Source organism: Cryptomeria japonica, chromosome 1 (assembly GCF_030272615.1).
Source record: "Cryptomeria japonica chromosome 1, Sugi_1.0, whole genome shotgun sequence".
Lineage (NCBI taxonomy): Eukaryota > Viridiplantae > Streptophyta > Pinopsida > Cupressales > Cupressaceae > Cryptomeria > Cryptomeria japonica.
Window position 1 is genome coordinate 106,527,073 of NC_081405.1, and position 22,355 is coordinate 106,549,427.

The 22,355-nt window shown below is 34.7% G+C and overlaps 1 protein-coding gene across 1 annotated transcript; it reads left to right on the top strand.

Moving 5' to 3' along the window:
- Nucleotides 1-1,924: 1,924 nt before the first annotated feature.
- On the top strand, nt 1,925-21,000 carry LOC131040644 (thioredoxin-like 2, chloroplastic). Its single transcript, XM_057973598.2, has 4 exons — nt 1,925-2,314; nt 5,235-5,417; nt 6,545-6,709; nt 20,348-21,000. Exons 1-4 carry the CDS (start codon nt 2,114-2,116, stop codon nt 20,486-20,488), a joined length of 690 nt encoding a protein of 229 aa, XP_057829581.1. The 5' UTR covers nt 1,925-2,113; the 3' UTR covers nt 20,489-21,000.
- Nucleotides 21,001-22,355: the final 1,355 nt, after the last annotated feature.

Below are 22,355 nucleotides of genomic sequence, written 5' to 3' on the forward strand. Positions count from 1 at the left end.
ACAATGGAATTGGATATCAAAATTATTGTAAAACCTAAATAAGGTTCAACCACATAAAACCCTAGTTCTACAATGAAATCCACCATACACTAATGAAGAACCTAAAAATATGCAAAACAATAAAAGAGAAAGATTATACCATTCACATGCTCCTTAGGGTTTGATCTCTATTGTTTCTTATCTCCATTGATCTTGCTTGATATTATGGTTGCTCTTAGATTTTGTATTGTGCATAGGAGCTCAATAAAGAACATATTGTGGTTGTGTGATTTGGTAGAGTGTAGACTCTTGATTGAATGATCACTATATGAAGGGATATGGAAATGATCCTCTTTTATAGAGAATACCCTAAAAAAGGAGGGCTAGGATCAAGAGGTAGAGGGATAAATGGTAGGCTCAAATTAGAGGGTAGGTATAGAAAATAGGAAAATATTAGAGAGGTGGTTAAAGATAAATTAAGAGATGAATGACACTTGTCATGAAGGGAAAAAACTAATGAATGAATTAATTAAATAAATATTTATTTAATTAATAGAAGGGGTGGGACCAATTAAATAAATGAAATATTAATTTAATTTAGGGAAAATATAATTTAAATAAATAAAAATATTTATAATGGGGAAAGGCTAGAAGAGGATTAGCAAATTAATTAAATAAATAAAAAATTATTTAATTAATAGAAGGCTTAGGGTAAAATAATTAAATAAATAAAATATTTATTTAATTAAGCTAGGACAATTTTAGGTGTCTACATGAAGTATGCACTTTTCTCTTCTATAATGTTATATATTTTAAAATAATAAACGTTGAATTATTAATTAGGTAAAATATTGCATCTAATTCTAGGTTTATAATCTACTTTAGCAATCAAGACTAGGATTATAAGTGAATTTGATATAAGAGATACTCATTTAGAATGTTCATCCTGAACAATTAACATTGGGGACAAGACTTGGGTGAATTTTTGAAAAATATTTAATTTGGGTGTGGCGTGTCTTAATTGAGAATACCAAGTGCAAGTCTTTAGTGACTTTGATGGAAGAAATACCCATTTTGATTATAGCATACTATAATGGACAAGGTCAAGTACAAATCATGCAAAAATTTGACAAAAAAGATGCTAATTCTAGGTGTGTTCTACAATAACAAATAAAATTAAATACAAATCTTAAGATTGAGTTATCATAAAAATATTCATTCTTAAATGAACTTGATATAAAAGATACTCATGTCGATTATGACACATTCTAATAAATGAATCTAAATATAAAAATCTTAAACACATTAAAGAAAACGATGCCATTATAAATTTGATGTACTCTAATAAATAAAGTGAAAAACATAAAAAAATTGATAGAAGAACTATCTGTTTTGAATGTAACAAATCATAATAATAAGACCAAGTACAATTGTTAATTTTTATAACAAATAACATACTTTTATATTAAAAATATAATATATAATTCACATAAAACAAAGTGGAATAAGATCATATCCCAAAAATTAATAGCAAAACTCAAAACTATGCAAGAAGAATTGTTCTAAACATAAGAAATTTGATGCACAAATTTGACTTAAAAATTAGAAAAATTAGGATGAATTTAACATTTCTCTTGCTTCTTAAACACTCTTTCTTACATGAAGATGATAGATCATGGAGTGTGATTGATTCAAATCCAGCAAATCACTCTCACACACAATAGAATCTAGTAGCAGCAAATCATCAACTTAAGGCCTATTAAAACATAAAATAATAAGAAACGTTTTGACTTGAACATGAGAAACAGATGGCCATTGAAGCCTTAACTTTTAAGCCGCCAACCCCTGCAAGTTGAAATGAATACATGAGGCGGAGATGAAGTCCACAACGACATTAGATTTTTAAGGTGGGTCCCACTTATTCCAGCGAATGATCTTCAATCTAACTTCGATCTATTGCCAAGAAACTGCCAAGTTTTAAGATGCGGGTGAGAAAGAGCTAAGAGGCAGGGAATGGCATTTTCGCTTTCAATTTTTTACATCTCTTTTGTTGGATTCTGATAATTTACAAATATGTGGCGAACAAGGGTTTGATGGAAGGATTGTTGAATTTCTTGCAGTCCAGTTTAAATCAATGGCCGTTACTGTCATTCCCACTTCATTTCGCTGCTGTCCTTCTCTCCAGTCTTGCACATTACTACCCACCGTTGTGAATTATTACCCCAGGCACGGAAATTGGTTTTCTGTAACTTCATTACACAAATTTCATGGAAAATTCTCTCGCTTATTGCCCCTCGCGGGCAGGTCGAGTATCAGGAAAAATTCTGCTATACCGGTAAATTTTTTTATTATTGCTTAGTTTTTGACCAGTAATTTTTAGAAAATGTTTCCTGGGGATTTTAACCTGGAACTCTCCCTATTAAACCCCCATCACCAATGTGTTACCGTTTGTTGTTAATTTTTAAGATGACTTTAGAATCTCTCTGACGAGTAGCTGGAAATATTGATTGTACGAAAGATTCTAGGCAGTGTTTATCCGCAAATCCTGAGCTCATTCCATTCGTTAATTTTATTTTATGGTTCTTTTGATGAGCCCTTCAGGGTGTATCAAAACGTTGATTCCTTAAAAGTTTGTATTCAGTTCTTATCCTAAAACCCTGCGATATACCATTTGACAATTTTGCAAATCTTATGATGACCATCACGGGTATTCCTTGAAAAGCAATTTTACAGCAGATTTTAGCCTTAAACCCTCTTCTAATTTCTCTTCAATTTATGGATCGTGGAAACTTTAAAGATTTGCTATTTATTATTATTATTATCACTCGGAGGTGCATATGTTTTCGGCGTTGGATATTCTATACCCATAGTCAAGATGGGACATTTTATCCAAAATTGGCATTTAAACAAATTTCTGGCATTTTTAATTCATAGCACTGCATGGAAGATCCAGTGGTTTTCTAATTTTTTTAAGTGGAAAATTCCAATTGCAGGATGCCCTTTGGCTTAGATTCTGTGGCCAAGGTGTATCTCTTCCGTCAAATTCACTTGTTCTTTTTGACTGGTAAATTTCTTGTTATAGGATGTCATTTGGCCTAGATGCTTATGACCAAGGGCATCTCTTCTGTTAAATTGACCCCAGTTTTGCACCTGGTCTCATTTTTTAGGTTATGCCTTAAACAGAATTAGCCTTGTACGTTGGGGTGTGGCCATATTTAGAATTGAATATGGCTCTTTATCCGGATCAAGACTTTTATTATTTATAAGTACAAACATGTAAAATTACTTGTGGTGATTTGAACACTAGTCTGTATCATGAAAGCTTCGATGATGGACTACTCGAACTCATGCATTTGACTTGTAATTTACCACTTCAACTCATTTCATTTGACATAAATTTCCGTTATTAGTGTTGCTATTTCTCATCTTCGACATTTGAAGGTTTTTTTCCTTATGATTTTCTGTTCTTTAACTATAATTGGAAACAACTGGTGAGCAAGTTAATTTCAAAAACAATAAAAAGTTACAACTTGCTTTAAGATGCTTTTAAGTTAAAATATGATGCCACTGTAGGACGCTTAGGTGTGATTATTTCTTGAATAAACATTTTTTTATAACCCAAAATGATCCATTAATTGTGGATCTATAGACAAAGGTTTTTGTCATATTCCAACTTTAATCAATAAACAAGGAGAACAAATATTACAATCCTAAATCAGCACTAGTCATTGGGAAGAGGATTTATGATCCACAGGGATCAGGAAAAGATATCACTCAACAAACAACCGAATGTCTTATAAAATTAGGAGCAAAACAGAGTGATGCCTGCAGAATGAGAAAACTGCCCTGGTTGTTTTGTTCTGCAGATTGGCATGTAATATTTTACCATGGGCAGTTATTGTTTTGTTTGTGGTGGTTACACTTTGCTCTGATGGTAATATTTGTTTCGTCGGAAGTTTTGCTTGTGTTACTGGAATTTCAGAAAGATGAGAAATGGCCAAGAAATTGAGTCTTCTGATTCCCTGTGGTTCTTTAGTGCAGGAAAGGACACTTCAGACACGTAAATAATATTTGTAGTTCATCTGTAAAAGCATGAGCACAGGGTCTAATAAGCAAATGAATTCAGTTGTTTGTAAGTTGATGGAATCTGTAAGGCAGCAGAAAGTTAAGAGAAGTTAGGAGTAGTAAATCACTTTAAGCACACTCCAGTTGTGCTCTTTATAATTGCCCCAAGTGAAGGAAGGAGTGGTGGTGGTGGTATATGACTCTAGCAAGCTGGTTGTCCTCACTCTGGAGTTTCTATGATAGAATTCCTTGTTTAGGTTTTTGTATATATTTGAATGTGGTTTTTTTTTGGGAGGGAGGGGACGCGTCCCCATGGAACACTGTTCCATTGTTACTCTGTTTTAAATTTATGTATGCATTATTTCAGTTTTTGTAAGGATTACTTTTTTGGCCTCCCTTAAACAATGGAGACCATTAACCATGTATTTGACCAGTCCTCAAAATAGTACATACATCCTAAGGTATGGGTGCAAACTAAATTTTATACAATTAAATGAAGAAAGTTGCGTGTTTTTCATGTATCCTAGTATAATAATATGAATGATTTAAACCAGGAATCGATTTGTAACAGCATAGCAATTGCAAAAATTTGAACTCTTTTTACCTACCCTACATAATCTTAATGCATATCTATGGTTGCATCCAAATGAACATTAGAAGTGTAGGAAAATATCACTTATATTCATTATCTGCATGGTGTAAAACTAGGTTTTTTCTTTGACTTGACTTTATAAGGCATTTACTGAGTGAGTTCGTTCCCTCCAAGATGCAGGTTTTCATTTTGCAACTATACCTTTTATGCAGTACTCCTCTTTGGTCATTCCAAGTGACATTTTTTGGTGCTAATGGAAAAGGCAACTTGGGTCATGCATTTAGATAAATCATGCAATAACATGCAGTCAAGTAACAAGTCTAACTTAGTGAAAAGGCCTAGTTGCTTTGCCTTTGAAAATATTTTGATTTGATTGTCCGTCTTATGTACAGGCTATAGTAGTTACACTTCTCACTTTTAAACTAAATTAGTAGAAGTTCAGCATGTTCTTACGAATTGATTACTTTTTTTCTAGTCTTCCATCTGTATAAATTTATAATGTTGTATCAGCAATCCATAATATGACAACCTTCACAAAGTAAAAATTTTTACTGAACAATGGTTGATTTGGGGCTTAAAGTTCATTGTCATCATTCAGGTACGGGCAGCAACTGTTGAAAATCAAGAGGTAAAATGGTGGGAAAAGAGTGGAGGGCCAAATATGCATGATATCCATTCAACTCAAGAGTTTCTAGATGCACTCAGTCAGGCTGGGGAGAAACTTGTAATTGCAGAATTCTATGGTACTTGGTGTGGCTCTTGTCGAGCCTTGTATCCAAAGGTAACTTGAATGTAGTTGGCTGACATAATTGTACATCAAAGCTCTTTTGTAACGACATTTTATATTTTATATTTTGATTAGGCAACTGGGATGCATAAACTTCAGATGTTGTTGATTGAAATTTGATGGAGTTTCAAGGTTACATACCTGAACTGATGTTTATGCAACTTCTGAGCAAGCCTATCTCTTCTTGCAAATTTGATTAGTGCTATTAATAAATTTGAGAAACAAGTTTCGAGGAAAAATTGCATATAGAATTTTGTTGTATTTGGTTGGTGCTATTGATAAAGTATTAAAGTTAAGAGGAAAAATTGTCGAGCCTTTTATCCAAAGGTAACTTGAATTTAGTTGGCAGACATAATTGTATATCAAATCTCTTTTGTAAAGACATTTTATATTTTTATTTTCATTAGGCAACTGGGATTCATAAACTTCAGATGTTGTTGATTGAAATTTGATGGAGTTTCCAGGTTACATACCTGAACTGATGTTTATGTACTTCTGAGCAAGCCTATCTCTTCTTGCTCTTGATTGGTAGTATTGATAAAGTATTAAAGTTAAGAGGAAAAATTGCATATAGAATTTTGTTGTATATGGTTCTTCCTATTGATAAAATTAAGAAAACAAGCTTTGAGTGAAAAATGTGTAGAGATTTCTGTCAAAATGATTTAACAAAATCCTCTATGCAATTTTCTTCGAAGCTTGTTTTTTTAAAACTATGGTAGATTGCCCAAGCTTGAAGACTTTATTGATAAAGCTGTTTTGACCGACCAATTTGTGCCAAACAGAGCTTTGACATTCTTACAGCATTTTACTGGAAAAGTTTCAAACCAGAAAGGTTTAAATGTCATATGATTTTCAGATTGACTGTTTCGTCAAAATGTAGTAGAAACATAGTGATCTCTAAAATGCTGGAAAGATCTCTTAACAAATAAGTATTAATCGTTCAACTTGATTTTCTTTTTCATAATTTCCTTGTCTCATTAGCATTGCTAAGTTGAGTGAACAACAACACCTGCTAGGATTGTTTATAGCAGAATAACACCATCTGTGCAGTTTATCAAATATGTTTGCTGCAACATTTTGACACTGATTTATGTATATATGGATTATGTTGTATTTGGCAGCTGTGCAAGATGGCTGCAGAGCTCCCTGATATTGTATTTCTTAAAGTCAACTTTGATGAAAACAAGCCAATGTGCAAGAGCCTGAATATCAAGGTTCTTCCTTATTTTCACTTCTACCGTGGGGCAGAGGGACGCATAGAGTCATTTTCTTGTTCATTAGCAAAGGTAAGATGACAAGAAATCTCACAATTATATGACAGTTATTCTTTCTTTACTTACTGTTATTTATACTGATTAGTTTCTTACTTTTTTCCTGAGAGTGGTTTGCTTTGCTATTAAAATCTAGTGCATTTCTCCATTTCAATTAGTTACTTGATCTGTCTTTCTGAGGTCCATCTTTAGTCTTGGTGAGAAAAATGAAAACCTTAAAAGTGCATTGTCGTCAAGATATTAACAGGGCCCAGGTTTGTCTCTCCTACTGTTTGCTAGTTGGCATAAGGGAATTGAGCTAACATTTGAACCAGTAGCATCCCAAATTGTTTTCTTTTTCTTTCTTTTTTTCCAAAAGGCACACCTAATAGATGGTTCCTAATGCACCCATTTAAGTGTATAAGTAGGCCAAACCTATAATACATCTGGGTTAGACATACAAGATAACAAACTTGTCAAAATAAGTACACCATTTAGGTTCTAAAGCATAGAAAATGGTACTGTATGTGTTATGGATGCTCTCAGCAAATATCAGATTCAGGTTAAGATAGATCTGCCCTAGTGTTACCAATAGCTTGGCTAGTATTGCCCCTGACTCATTTCTATTTGACAGTATGAGTGATTGTTAGTTTTGATGACATTTCCATGGTTCAGCTTGGTATTAATCTGGATTATAAGGTTAGCAAGATTTTAATTGGCTCACTAGAAATATGTAATTGTAATTAGTCCTGGACATAAGTAATTTTTCAAATGCATTACAATATTGGAAAGTTCCTGCTTATGATATTGACGCGACTATTCCTTTACATAAGCAGTTGTTTTAAGTGGCATTGAATTGTTAGGAAAATTGCAATTTACAACAAATAATTTAACTGCTATGTGTTTTGTGCTTATTATAAAAGTTGTTCTTTGCATTCTATGACAAAACATTATGATTGAAATAAAATCTACCAGCCACTACATAACATTAGTGATTTAGAAGTCAGGAAACATGTAGAAAATGTTATTTTATGTCAGTCTACAGATGACATCTGAGTACAATACAACTTAGGCAGCACATTTGCCTACTGGTAATAAGTGGCAGTTCGAAGGAGGCTAACTCCATGATAGATCTTACAGCAGTGAGTTTAGTTGGCCAGAGTGAAACCGACTCAAACTATCTGGACTTAGTTGAAAGTGTCCATCGGTATTGAATGTAAGAGTGTTTTTAATACTGCTTGTGGATTCCTGCTTTTTATTTTCTTCTTATGCTCTAGAACTAAGTTGCTGGTTCTGGTACAGATCTTGGTTCGGGTTCGTGGATCTGGCAAAATTATTTTGCAGTTGGGTTTGTTTTGGATTTGTCTATTTGCAGCCTAAAAGCATTAATTAAAATTAGAATAGCACAACATCATATAAATGACAAAGCCGCCATGACTGGAATGCCATTTAAAATATAACTGATAAATATTGTAAAACATTTATTGTTCAAACTTCAAGTTAAATATTCAAATAATAGTACCAAGTTCAACAATTTGTTTTTAGTGTCAAAGGATTTTATAAACCATCAGTACCATTATCATTGTTGACATTAGATGAGGTAGGAGCATTTGATGAACCACAAGCAATGCCATTGCCACTCGCACTAAAAGTTTGTTCGTTTTCAGACACTCAAGTGCAACACTTTGCAAAGTGGAAGCATCCAAGTCAATATGCTCTGGCTTCATATCCCACAACTTCGTGTTCCATTCCCTGTAGCCATGTTGTTTGTGTGAAAGGATGTGCAAGTTGGAGTACATATAAACTAAGTTATTTGTACTTTTTGAGTGCAACTTGTTTTGCTTTATTGAGTAGATGGAGTATGTTTTCCAATTTCTCTTAGATGTAAATGGACTAGCAACCTATGAAGACAAAGTAGAGAGATAAGAGTTATGCATGGTAAAAATAAAAACTGAAAGATCTATAAATGAAACTTTAAAGATTAAATAAAAATTATTAAACTTGTGATAATATTTTGATTGTGAGGGATTTTAGAAGTTGGAATTGTTGGCCATGAAAGTACCACCAATTGTGAGCATCCTCCTTGAACTTATCATGAAGATCCTCAATACTTTGACCATCATAGTGTACATAATCAATGATCTCACATGTGATTACATCTTGCAAATCAAAATTGGGGAATAATCTATGAAATGCTGCTTTGTACCCTTAAGTGACTTCATAATTTCTATATAGGGCAATCCTTGTTGGCACAAAAAGAATCTTAGCACTCTTTTATTTTGGACTCAATGTAAAGGCATGGAGATTTAGTGGGGTTGTCATTGTGTTCCATCTTTTTTCAATATTTTTGCACACTTGTTTGAAGAAAGTTTCTTTAGGGACTTGCACTTTTTCATTTATGATGATCTTTATCTTATCAATCATTTAGTCAATGCCATCATATATCTCTCCTAAGCAAGGTTTGTCCATGTCAGTACAACAAATCATATTCAAAATGAGCTTGTTGAAACTAAGGATATATTTCACACGATCCCACCAAGAGTCATCTAGGATTGTTCACTTAATATTTGTTGCTTTCTCAATGTTGTTTTGCCTCCATATGGATCAAGTTTGGCTAATGGCCACACTAGAAAATGTCTTTTTAACTTTCACAAGTCATTTCAAGACGATTGTATTAGAGGTGAAATGTGTCTAAACAATTCGTTAAAAAATGAAAAGTAAAATAATTAAAATACACAATCAAATTCTGACTTAAGTAACTAAGCTTAAATTGTTTTTCAAGTAACTAAGGTGAATCTAAAATGTAAAATTTTATGCTATTTTACTTTCCTTCGATAGCTCCAACTTTGAAAATTATTTATAAATATGACTTGCAACGTGGTGGTTGGTGATGAACATTTGAATCCACTCAACCTCAATATACAACTTTTCGATATAATCAATTTTGTTACCATTTTTTGTAGCATGAGATTGAGAGAGTGGATCACATAAAGTGTCCAAAAGATGTGTGAATACGGAATAGCATTCCTCAACCAACAACTAAACAACTCTACAATTCTTTGTGCCTTTCATTATGACCTAATCAACATTAAGGGGTCCCACTTCGTCAATGGCCATGATGAGAATATTATCAGTAAATTGGTCATCCTTCATCTGCCCCTCACAATCCACGTGTCTCAAACTATGCTCCTTTAGGGAACATTGCTATAATATTGATTAAGGGATAATTTTTAGTGTTGTTCCACCCATCGAAAACAATGGACACCTTTGTCTCGGTTAATGAATCCTTTATGGGCTTCAATGAATCAGTTTGATCTCTTTTTGTCCAATAGGGTGCCCCACACCTTCTTGTAACCTTGGCCCTTGTACCCTTTGTAGTATCATTAATTTTTCTCACCATTTCTTGCCAATGTGGTGAACAAACAACATTGAAAGCCAATCAATTTGCATAAAAACATTGTGCTATGTGTCAATTGGCAATGTCTCAAGTTCCATTTGAAATACCATTTCCAAAGGTCCATTTGGTCATTTGTTTGTAGTGCAATCTTTAGGAGTGCTCACAAATGGGTAGCTTTCTACCACAACATTGGGATCAGATAGTGGTATAGAGGGCTTCATTTCCTTTGATTTTCGTTTTGCTAAAAGATGATTTACTCTATTGCTTGCTAGTTCATCTACTTGCCCCTTCTCTATAATATATTCTATCACTTGTTTCAATGGCATAGGTTTTTCTAGGGCAAGTTTTTATGCATAGCGCTGTAATCCCACACAAATGTGTTTTCACTTTTCACTTGACCATATAAACTCAAATACCTGACATCACACCTCCATATACAAATATAACCCTCACCACTTGGAACTACTTGTATCATATCAACATTCTTCCAAATAGGAAAACGTGGATTTGTTTTGAATTTAGGTTGGCTTGTGGAGTTAGAACTAGCTGCCATTGTAATTCCAATGACAATAAGTTTTATAAGCAACACATTCAAAACAAATAATATTTTAAAAACAAAAAATAGATATATAAAACTTGGCTATTTAAAAATTTTGAGCATAGTGATACGGTTGTAGAAAAATGAAAGAAAGAGAAGCAGAGAGTTTGTTTCATGTTTGTAAAAGAAAAATGCAGGAACGAAAAGGAAGAAAGTACCTCTTTTCAATGATATTCTTCTATTATCTTGGCAGCCAATGGACACTTGCAAATGCATAGGAATGGCAATGCAACTGATGTGGAACCTTCAATGATCAATCTTTAGCTCCCTTTGTTGAATGACAAACAAAAATGAAAGTTAAGTCTTATGGAATGGTATTTGTCTTTTGCAATAAAAATGAGCTAAAATGAGTTTGTTTTGGTGTTTGAAATGTTTTTAGATGACACTTTTAGGGTTAGGAATTTGTTTTAGGGCAGCCTGGTCAAAGTCAAAGAAGGGGAAAAAATGCAGAAAATTGACGGGCTCATCTGGGTTTGCCTAAATCCTCCCCAGGTTCACTTGAGTTCATCCCAGACTGACCCACCTCCAGCAACACATCCTAACAGAATCCGCAGGTGGACTGGACCGGACTGTAGATTCCACTTGAATGGACCTGGATCTGGCTGGTCCTCTGGCAGATCCAGTAACCCAGCTTTAAAATTGTTGCTTCTGTTTTCAAACTGTTATGGCCTGTTCTAAAAGAAGCATTGTCTGTTATGTAGCATGCTGTGAACCCTTTCTATCTTTGCTTTAGAGCAGCTGTAGTTGAGTTGCAAGATGGTTTTTTTTCATTCTTTTAATGTCTTGTGGTACGGTATGGTGATTAATTTTGGATTATGTGTAATCAGAATTAAACCTAGCAGCAGCAGATCCAAACTTCTATTTTTATTTCCTTTCATTAGCATTTATCATATTTGTTAATGCCAATTGATGTTGTTTGTATGGCATACAATTGCGTTTTGGAAATGACCTTTTGTTTCTAGGGTAAATAATGTTACATTGCAATCATTATTTTGACATGCTTTTGGGATAAGGTTTCTGCATTTATTTATATTGTTTATTACCATAGGGTGATCAGAAGGTAATTGCTTACAAAATTGTGTCTGAAACCCTAATATTATACTCTGAAATTATAGAAGATAAATAGTTCTTCACCAGCAACCCACATTTCCGTATTCATGTGTATGTTCTGTCTATTCCACCTTCCAGTCCTCCCTCTTGTACTCTTGTATGTTGTCCATAATATTTTCCTCCTTTTCTCATTCCTATTTGTTTATTTTGCATGCGTAATGATCTGTCCAATTGAATTTGCTCGTGATTACTGGAAGTTGTTCTCTCACTGTCATCTGCATTTGTCACTACCATTGCGATTTTTCATGATGAGGAACTGCTACTCAGGAACAAAATATTTATAATTTATTAAATTAATCTAAATTAAAACTTAATGACATCTGAAACTCTTTTAGCTCATCTTGTTTTGAACACTTTGCTACTTGAATTCATAGAGAGCATTGTTTATACTTATGTTAGGGTGAAAGGTATCAAAGGCCTGTTAATTTTGGTTTGCTGGTAATCAGAATAAAATCTACCCTAAACCTCTGTTTGTCTTTTCTTTTTTTAACATTTAATCTTTTTTATTTTTCTTAATGTTATTTGATGTTGTTTCATGACATGTTTTGTAAATGTCAGCATACAGTTCAGAAATTTTCTTCCATCTACCTGGATCAATATGAGAGTTGACATTGCCATACCCTAGGTTTGCTCTACGTAATATATGTTATAAAAGTGCTTTCTAGCTTTGAGAACCTTATAGTCCTTTCAAAATATGACATATTGGTTTTAATGTCTGAAAACATCAAAAGTTCCTCAATTTTGTTTGATTGTTAAAAGGGATTATAACAGAAGGCAAACACTTACATAACCACTTCCATATCTGGACTATAAGAAAACATAAATTCATTACACAGCTGGTAAAGGCCCTTATAACATATTAGAAGGAAATACAAGTCCTGAAAATGCCTGTTCAGAAGCTCGAAACAAAAGTGGGTTCATAAGGCCCATGTTTTAAAACAGTTACAGACACCCAAGAAAAACAGAGAAACTATTAACAAAAGTTAGGACTTTGGCAGAGTTAAAGGCATTGTAGTTACTAATGTGGTTTTCCTATTGATCATCAGGGGCTCCAACTGGTGATGTACAATTGGTAGGGAGAAATCCAGCACCATATTTGTTGATAATATAGCGTCAGTCGGTCTCCTTCTAGCCAATCCAAATGTGTGAATGGCCTATCGGCCTTACACATTTTATTTGTATTATGATTATCTATTTAATTCTTGTCTTGTTCAATATGCAAACATGCTTATATTATAATTGATGTATTTTGCATATCGTATATTGTCTTAATTATCCAATTAGACATTAGACTGGGCATTAGTCAAACATTAGTTAGTAAGCAACTTATGTGAAAGTCACTATCCTTCGTGCATTTACCTAGGGTGGCGACTCTTGGAAAGAGTCACCCCCTCGTCGCTTATATATCGTGGACAACTCTCACGTCAAACAGAATATGGAACACATACACGGTGAATAATATCTGGTCGTTATCATATCACAGCTAACAATATATTGTGCAAAACAACTGTTGTCAGACCGAATTGAACAGAGAGACGAATCATAGACCGTGGCTATCAGATTGGTGATAGATGACTGTAAACGAATATAGTATATCGTGGTTGGCAATCAGATTTATACAACAATTCATTGATAGATAATACATAGAACAAGATAAATTTTAATTCTGATTCATAAATTTAACATGGTATCAGAGCTAGGTTTCCTTCTATAAAGCCTAACCGCCTGAAGGAAGATCTGATTAAGATCAGATTAATATCTCCTTGAAAGTCTGTATTTTAAAATGACGAATGGTAATTGATCATTCAAGAAGCCTAGAGACTCCTCTAAAGTACAATGTTTCATAAATGAGGACTTCCAAACTTGTGATCGAGAGGGAGCTTACTAATTGAGATTGAGCACTTCTGAGGTAAAAATTGTAAATATTGATTATTATTATTAATACTAATAATTATTTTATGGGCCCTGTGTAAATCATAAGGAAGTGATGACTTCCAAATGATTTCCACTTGTATTTTTGAGGTTATTGGAAGGTGACGATCTTACAATAACTCAAGATTGTGGATAGAATCGCCAATTGAGGCAATCCATGTAAGAGCTTGTGGATAGAATCGCCGACTGAGGCAATCCACACAAGAGCTCATGGATAGAATCGTGGACTGAGGCAATCCACACAAGAGCTCACGGATAGAATCGCCGACTGAGGCAATCCACACAAGAGCTTGTGGATAGAATTGCCGATAGAGGCAATCCACTCAAGAGCTTATGGATAGAATTGCCGACAGAGGCAATTCACATCTTGAAACTATGGTCCAAAGATAAAGCCAACATTACCATGCGCCACCGATAATTATATCGGGTGTTAATATAAACCATGCTCCACCGATAATTATATCAGGTGGTAAGATAACTATACACCACCGATAATTATCGGGTGTCTTAATATATGCACCGGTTGGTACGTAATATGCCTTGCATTATTATTGTGAGGGGGCACGATTAAGTGATGTCTTGATCGGCCATGTCCAAAAGACATGGCCGGTCAAGGCATTGCTTGACCGTACCCAGCCCACTACATAAATTTAATCTATGGATATGCCAGAATGGTTGATATCACGTGAGGTGATATCTATGAATGAGTCATGATGGATGGATATCACAGTAAGGTGATATCTTTCCTTTCCACATATGGATGTAGCCATTGCGGTCAATCACTTCAATGAGGTGATGTAACTTGTAGAAGGGTTCCTCCCTAGCTAAGAGGGAGTGTTGATAATATAGCATCAGTCGGTCTCCTTCTAGCCAATCCAAATGTGTGAATGGCCTATCGGCCTTACACATTTTATTTGTATTATGATTATCTATTTAATTCTTGTCTTGTTCAATATGCAAACATGCTTATATTATAATCGATGTATTTTGCATATCGTATATTGTCTTAATTATCCAATTAGACATTAGACCGGGCATTAGTCAAACATTAGTTAGTAAGCAACTTATGTGAAAGTCACTATCCTTCGTGCATTTACCTAGGGTGGCAACTCTTGGAAAGAGTCACGCCCTCGTCACTTATATATCGTGGACAACTCTCAGGTCAAACAGAATATGGAACACATACACGGTGAATAATATCTGGTCGTTATCATATCACAGCTAACAATATATCGTGCAAAACAACTGTTGTCAGACTGAATCGAACAGAGAGACGAATCATAGACCGTGGCTATTAGATTGGTGATAGATGACTGTAAACGAATATAGTATATCGTGGTTGGCAATCAGATTTATACAACAATTCATTGATAGATAATACATAGAACAAGATAAATTTTAATTCTGATTCATAAATTAAACAAAATTGACAATATCGGAGCATGTGCAAAATGTTCAAGGACTTGAGCCATAAAAACGCTTGCAATAAAATTGGCAGAGCAAGTTTATAGAAGACCCTTTGCATTGACTGCATGTTAAATTGTAGTTTATCTAACTAGGTGTAGTTAAATTTCACAGGCCAAGATCTGATGCTAAAGCATGACAAAGTTGAGGCCAAGAATAAAAGGTCCTTTCTAGTTTCTAGATTTCAGTGGAAGCATGCCAAATTCTCATGAATTTAATGTTCCTTTTTGGGATATTCCTGATTTTAAGCCTGCAAACAATATTTATCACTAGAAACTGATATTAGTAATCTTAGGTAACAAGAAATTATGATGATATTCAAATCCATATACCAAAGCATCATAATATTTAGATCAATAAATCATAGCATCATTAATATTTGGATCATAGCATATTCCTTGCCGCCAATCAAACTATAAGGCTAACTGCTTCTTTGTTTTAGTAATTAAATTTACAACGTTTTCTATTATAATCAAATCATCCAGATTGAGAACAATGATGAGAGTTTCAGGTTCCTGATCAATCTTCTTAACATACAAAATGGTCTCCTTTTGAAAGTTTTTGAAACCTAACTTGTAAAAAGTCTGTTTGCAGTTTCTTAAGGGACTCATAAACTATAGGTTTAGGTCCCTGCTTCAAGACATATAATGATTTCTTTAATGTACAAACCAAATGTTCCTTCACTTCCTTCACAAAGCAAGGATGTTGCTGGATGAAGATATCTTCCATTAAATCACCACGAAGAAGCACACTTTTTACATCCAACAAATCCACTTATATTTTGCTGTAATTGCAAGAACTGTCCTCACTATGGTGAATCTTACACTTGGAGCAAATTAATCTACAAACCAAATGTTCCTTCTCTTCCTTTACAAACCAAGGAGGTTGCTGGATGAAGATATATTCCTCTAAATCACTATAAAGAAGCACACTCTTTACATCCAACCAATCCTCTTATGCTTTGCTGTAATTGCAAGAACTGTCATCACTATGGTGAATCTTGCACTTGGAGAAAACATCTCATCGTAGTCAATTCCTTTAGTTTGTGAGTAGCCCTTATCTTGGTCTTGTCGACCCACTTGTAACCAACAATCTTCTTATCCTTTGTCAATCTGCAGAAATCCCAAGTCTTATTCTTCATGAGAGAATCATATTCATCCTATATTTCTGATTCCAGTTGTGGGCTTCCTTCCATGTCTTTGGATCATGCAAATCTTGTACCTTAGCCATCAAAGAATGGTTTGCAAATTGACTTCTTGCTATTTCTGATTCCATATGTGAGCTTCCTTGTATGTCTTTGAATCATGCAAATCTTGTACCATAGCCATCAAAGCATGGTTTGCAAATTGACTTCTTGCCTTATTATTATTTGTATTCCTCAAGTTCAACAAGGAACCTTGAGTGGAAGAACATGTATTGGGAGCTGGTAGATTGGGAATTACAATGTAATTACCATCTAGTCCACTCATCCCTTCATCAAATACCACATCTGTGTGAATGACCACCTTTTTAATCATCTAGTCTTATGGTCTCCATGTCTTGGATTCTTCACTATAATTGACAAAGACTCACCTTTGACTCTTCGCATCAATTTTATTCATATTCTTGTCAAGAACATGTGCATAAGCTGTAGAGTCAAAGACTTTGAACTGAGACAAGAAAGACTTTTTACCACTTCATTACTCCTTGACCATCACAACCTTTGTTGGCACCTAATAACCAATGTAATGGTCATAGTTCATTGCATTTGCCCAATAAGCCTTTACAATTCAGCAATGTTGAGTGCATAAGTTATCAACCTACTGGTGTATGCTAGAAAAATAGAAAATTGTTAAAAGTCATAATTGGAAAGTTTCTAATCTTTAATTTTCATCTAGTGAAGATAAAAGTTGTGGTTGACAAAGACCAAATGACTCATGGCTCAATTTGTTGTGTTTCTTAGAGTCTTTATGGTCATGTACACTACAAGAATGCTCACAAGTAGAACTGCACGGCCGAGTTAGAATTTGTGTTACCATCCAGTGAAGTGATTTGGCTTCATGGCCAAAGTACTTCCAACATTGCATTGACATTAGGTTAGTCAGAAAAGAAAAAATTATTAATAAACCCAAGTGATCAAATTCCATTTGATGTATAGTAAATCAAATTGCAAATTATTAATAGAAATTACTTCTTGGTGTGATTGTAATCTATGATTCCAAATTGCATGTGTTGATAAAGAAACCCGTTGCTTGCTTGTACATTGGCAACTGTACTATGGCTGTTTGTCTTTCTTTTACAAGGAAGGAATTTGGAAACACATTTGAATAACCATGCTTTCACTTCTTCATCCTCCTTGAGTGATGCATTATAATAGATAGAGGGATTTGAGGAACAACCTGGAGCATGGATGTGACAATACATTTGCAATCCCATCTAGCATCAATGATCACCTAAATTGGCATGAATCTGCTGTTTCTCATTCTACATTTTGGCCCATATTGCCATTGTGAGAAATATTATGGAAGGGTCTCAGGTTTGTTTGCAGCCTAGGTATTGGAGTAAATCACCCTTCACTTTAGCAAACCCTTAATAAGGAATCTAGCTTAGCCAAAACAACAGATTGTTAGCAGAAGAAAGAGAGAGGAGAAAGAAGAAGATTGTCTGGAGTTTTGCATTTTATAAAGTTTTTCTTTTATATTTCAGCAAGAAAAGAACATGCTAACGATATTGAACAAGTAAAAGAAACTGAACGCAACTTACAAATAACACAAAGCAATTAAGTACTTCAACAGCGATGGTTGGAAAAACTGAACTTGGAGGCCATGAAACTGAAATCTGACAGCATCACTGTGAAGAGCTGGGAAAACAGTTTAAAGTTTAAAGTTATGCCTTCCAGAAGTTTTGCCTGCAAATTGGATTTGTGCTGGTGAGTTAAGCCTTTGGGGTCTGACCATATGATCAGAGGCTGAAAATTTGTCTCTGCATGACCAAAGGCTAAACTCTGGCACTTTTCCACAAGCCCTCTGACTTTTTAAAAGAGTTTCAAAAAATTATGTGGGAAAAAGAAAAGCTTGAAGTTGATTTCATTTTATGCACAGAAATTCTAACTTAAAATCAAGGTGAGTGCGTGAAGTGAAAACTTTGACTTAATTTTGCTTTAAAGAAAAGTGCTACAACCTGCAATGGCCGCACCAAGGCTGCCCTTTCACACCTTTGCAATGGCACCATTTGTCCTGCCACAAGCTCATTGCCCATGCTTGCTGGATTTTAGATTGATTTATTTTAGATTATTGATTGCTGTTGCTCACCTCAGACCTGTCACATACAATTTAGGATTGCACCTTTTCTTGCGCACTGCCACCAAAGCTGCTATGTGGTACAGACAATACCTCACATGTTAATTATTGGCAGCACCTCACACAAGAATTTGCTGGTAATGTTTTTGTTTATTGATGTTAGGGCAATGAGAAGGCTTAACACTGACAGCACTCAAACTAGCAAACAATGTTTTACATGCCAAAAATTCAAATCTTATATGTGCCAAGCACAGAAACACTAGCACTGAAATTTACAAATGCCAAATCAGCATAAGCTATGAACACCAAGCAGCCAATCATGAACTTGGCTGAAACAAGATGGCAACCTTGTGTAAACATACAGCCTGAAAAATAATGCCAAACTGAAATCTGCTCAGATCTGTGGAACAAACCAAAACCTAAGCCATGCCTTGCATGAGGAGTGACTTGGATGAAAAACCCTCTTACCATTACCAACACTGAATGCATAAAACTATGTAAATGGCTGATGGACCAACTCTTGGAGTAGCACCATGCACAGTACATGCACTATGCTTTCATGCTTGAACCCAAAATTTGATACCATGTTAGGAAAAGCACTTCACATAGGACCTGTGCATTGAAGGAAAAATGGTGAAAACATAGGCACATGCATTAAAGCAAGTTACATTAGGTACCCTTAACTTCATTTCATTCTTTGTCTGAATTCCCAGTGTTCATGGTGTATAATTGTAGTACAACTGACCTCTTTAAAAATCACTAAATCAGTGATCTATGACGCACAATCCATGTGGGTGAAATCCATACAGGAGTATAGGCATTAAAGAACTATTAAACATAATTACATCACCAAGTTCACTTGTAGGCGTAGTGCACCAGAAAGTAGAATTACAATGCAACATTAATATTCTAACACAATGTCGTTATTATCCACAACAAATAGGTTGTTTGTCCTTGGCAATTCACATCAGTCTGGCAAGCTTGCTTTGTGGTTCAATCAGATAGGACATGTTGCTCATTAACACCTTCTTTTCGTGAACTTCATGAATTATAGATGGTTTAATGCTTGTGCACTTGGTAGAACTTTTGGAGACTTTTATAGGTGTAGCAATCAAATATTGGCTATGCCTTAAATTCATGCTTGCAAATGCAGAGAAGACCTAATTGAGTGCGTGATTTGTAATAAAGATTTGATCCATGACGTGAATGAATATTATCTTATTTTTTTTTTGGCTGTGTCCTCTCAGCAGCTATAATTACCCTGACGAATTGAAAGGTCTAGTTAGGTGGACCTTTGGAACAAAATGGAGCTATTTTTCTTTTCATTTTAACATGTACAAGATTTCCAACAATAGAAAAAATGAATCCAATGTATGTGCCTTTTAATTCAACAAGACTGCCTTCTTGCTGGAGTACAAGATTCAGCACAAGATTCATTGTGTCCTTTTTCTGGTTTTCATATCATTTTTTCCTTGCTAACCAGCTGTATATTACTCGTTGCCTGCTTTGAAAAGGAAAGATTATTCATCGTGATTCCTACTACCATACGTCAAATTGGGGAACTACTATGGGGAAATTGTCTTTAAATTATTGGGGCTGAGGGGACCCTTTTTTTGATGCAGCTAGACACGGTTGACATTTGGAATGCTTGATTGACATCCAGATGCAGGGAGGGGCCTGCATTTTGGATTTAGTTAGCTTCAAATTAAGTACAAATTGTCGTCTTTAGAGATAAATTGATTTTGTTGCTGTTTTGAAGAATTAATATTTGGCTTCATTTTTGGATCGCATATATATACATATATATATAAACTAAAATACTCATGCTTTTGTGGTATGTTGGAATCCTCCTTTTATCAATATTCAAGACTGATAATATGTTTGTCTAATAACAGTTCCAGAAGCTAAAAGATGCTATTGCATTACACAACACAGCTCGATGTAGCCTTGGCCCTCCACTAGGTGTTGGTGATATAGACCTTATGGGATCTTCAAGTACAAATGACAAAACTGCTGCAGCTGGGACATCAAGATGAAAAATCGTTCTTTACATTTATTTCTCAGCTAGCCCCTTGCTCATGCATTTCTAAAAATTGTATTCAGTTCTTGATCTGTATATTTAATGTGGGAAAGGTGTAGATCACCCTGTAATTCATAATCTTGAAATTTGCATCTCAAGCCTAGAATCATCTGTCAAATACAATTGGTATAGTCATCCATTTTATCTCACCTATCATCTGTCATCAGTTTTGAGCATACTAGGATTAGCTTAAATTCTTGACAGTTGACTTATTTGGCAAATCTGGCGAGGAAGATTATTTATGTTGTAACACCATACTTCATCATTGTATGAGCTAGTTTATCACAATTCATGGCAAAGATGCTTTGCTCAGCAAATGCCACTTGCTCAGTTTATTTTTCTCATTTCAAATACCCTATCATCGATTTTAAAGTATCTAATGTTTCAGGCAGTCTTTCGTCCATGTTGTCTACTTTGGACACATGGTTGGGTATCCGCCTTCTAAATATTAATAGCCCTTCACATTCAGTGGTGTATATATTTCCATATTCATTGTACACAGAAACATGTTATATTGTTGCTACTTTCTAAGCAAATGTTCTTCTATTTGAGTGCTTTTATTTTATTAATGAGTAACGATCACATAGATACAACAAGCGTGAATTCTGTTTTTCACTGTCCAAAAATTTTCTAGTGTCATTGTGAAAGTGTTTTTTGTGTTGTGTTCTAATAGAACATGATTTTTGATGAGCTAAATGATATATATATCAAAGCATATGCGGTGTTTCTAAAAGAATTGATTTCCGTGTACACTATAAATTACAAATGACTGTTCAATATTATAGTCCTTCATGCTCGTTGATTGCTGTGGTGTACTAGCTTTGTCAACAAAATGTGATCAGAAGAATAATTAGAAGCATCATTTCATAATACATGGAATTGGGGATCTTAATTATTGCTATTGCCAAATTTTACCATAGGCTTTTAAAATATGTTCCGATATCTAGTTTTTTTTTTTGATTTAAATTTGAGGTTCTATCATGGGGCCCCAGCCCATGAACTGCAGATAAAAATTACAACAATAAAAACAACACAACTGCTGAAACAGTTCTAAATTAGTGTAGCAGTCAAAGAAGACTCTTAGTTGCAGCTTTTTGATTGTTAATTGGAGTCCAACCCATCTTATCAGTTTCTTTCTCAACTATCCGATGAAATAAGAGATGCATTCAAAGATTGGATGATTGTCTCCAGTAGTTTATCCAAAATACTAGCAACAATGCCCCATTCCCCTGCCTGAGTCAAATGTGGAGGCCAAAAAGCAACCTCAACTCTGCAAGGGGTTGGAGTAGGCCAAGTTGAGGTAAATTTTAAATCATCTGTAGTTGTGATTTATTTCCAGACACTTTCACACCCATTTTGGTAGGAGAATGATGACAAGCATCCACATTTTGTTACCTTCTGTCACTAAGGAAGAATGAACAACAACAGCGAAGAAAGGAGGCAGCATGATAGAGGTATCTGCTTTCTCCAATTGCAGAGTAAAATCCTTCAAAAAAATCCTCTACCAAGGGATGTTGATGGAGGGGACTGTACAAAATTATCAGTAGACTCTGGCATAGCCTTTTTGACTGTAAGATGAGATAAACATGTACCTTTCCACCGAATAGGTTTCTTAGTATTGTTTTGCTTTCCTGAACGGTAGTCCACTGCTACATGTCCAACTTGGAAACAGTGTCTGCCTCTCAAAGTTATTCAGAGTCTATATACTGATTTCAAATTTGGTCTTCCAGGTGAAGTTCTCTCATCTGGGAGTGCTTTTGAAATGTTCAGCTCTGCATGAATCCTTGCAAAAGTAGAATGACTTAATACATCAGTTTTTGGGT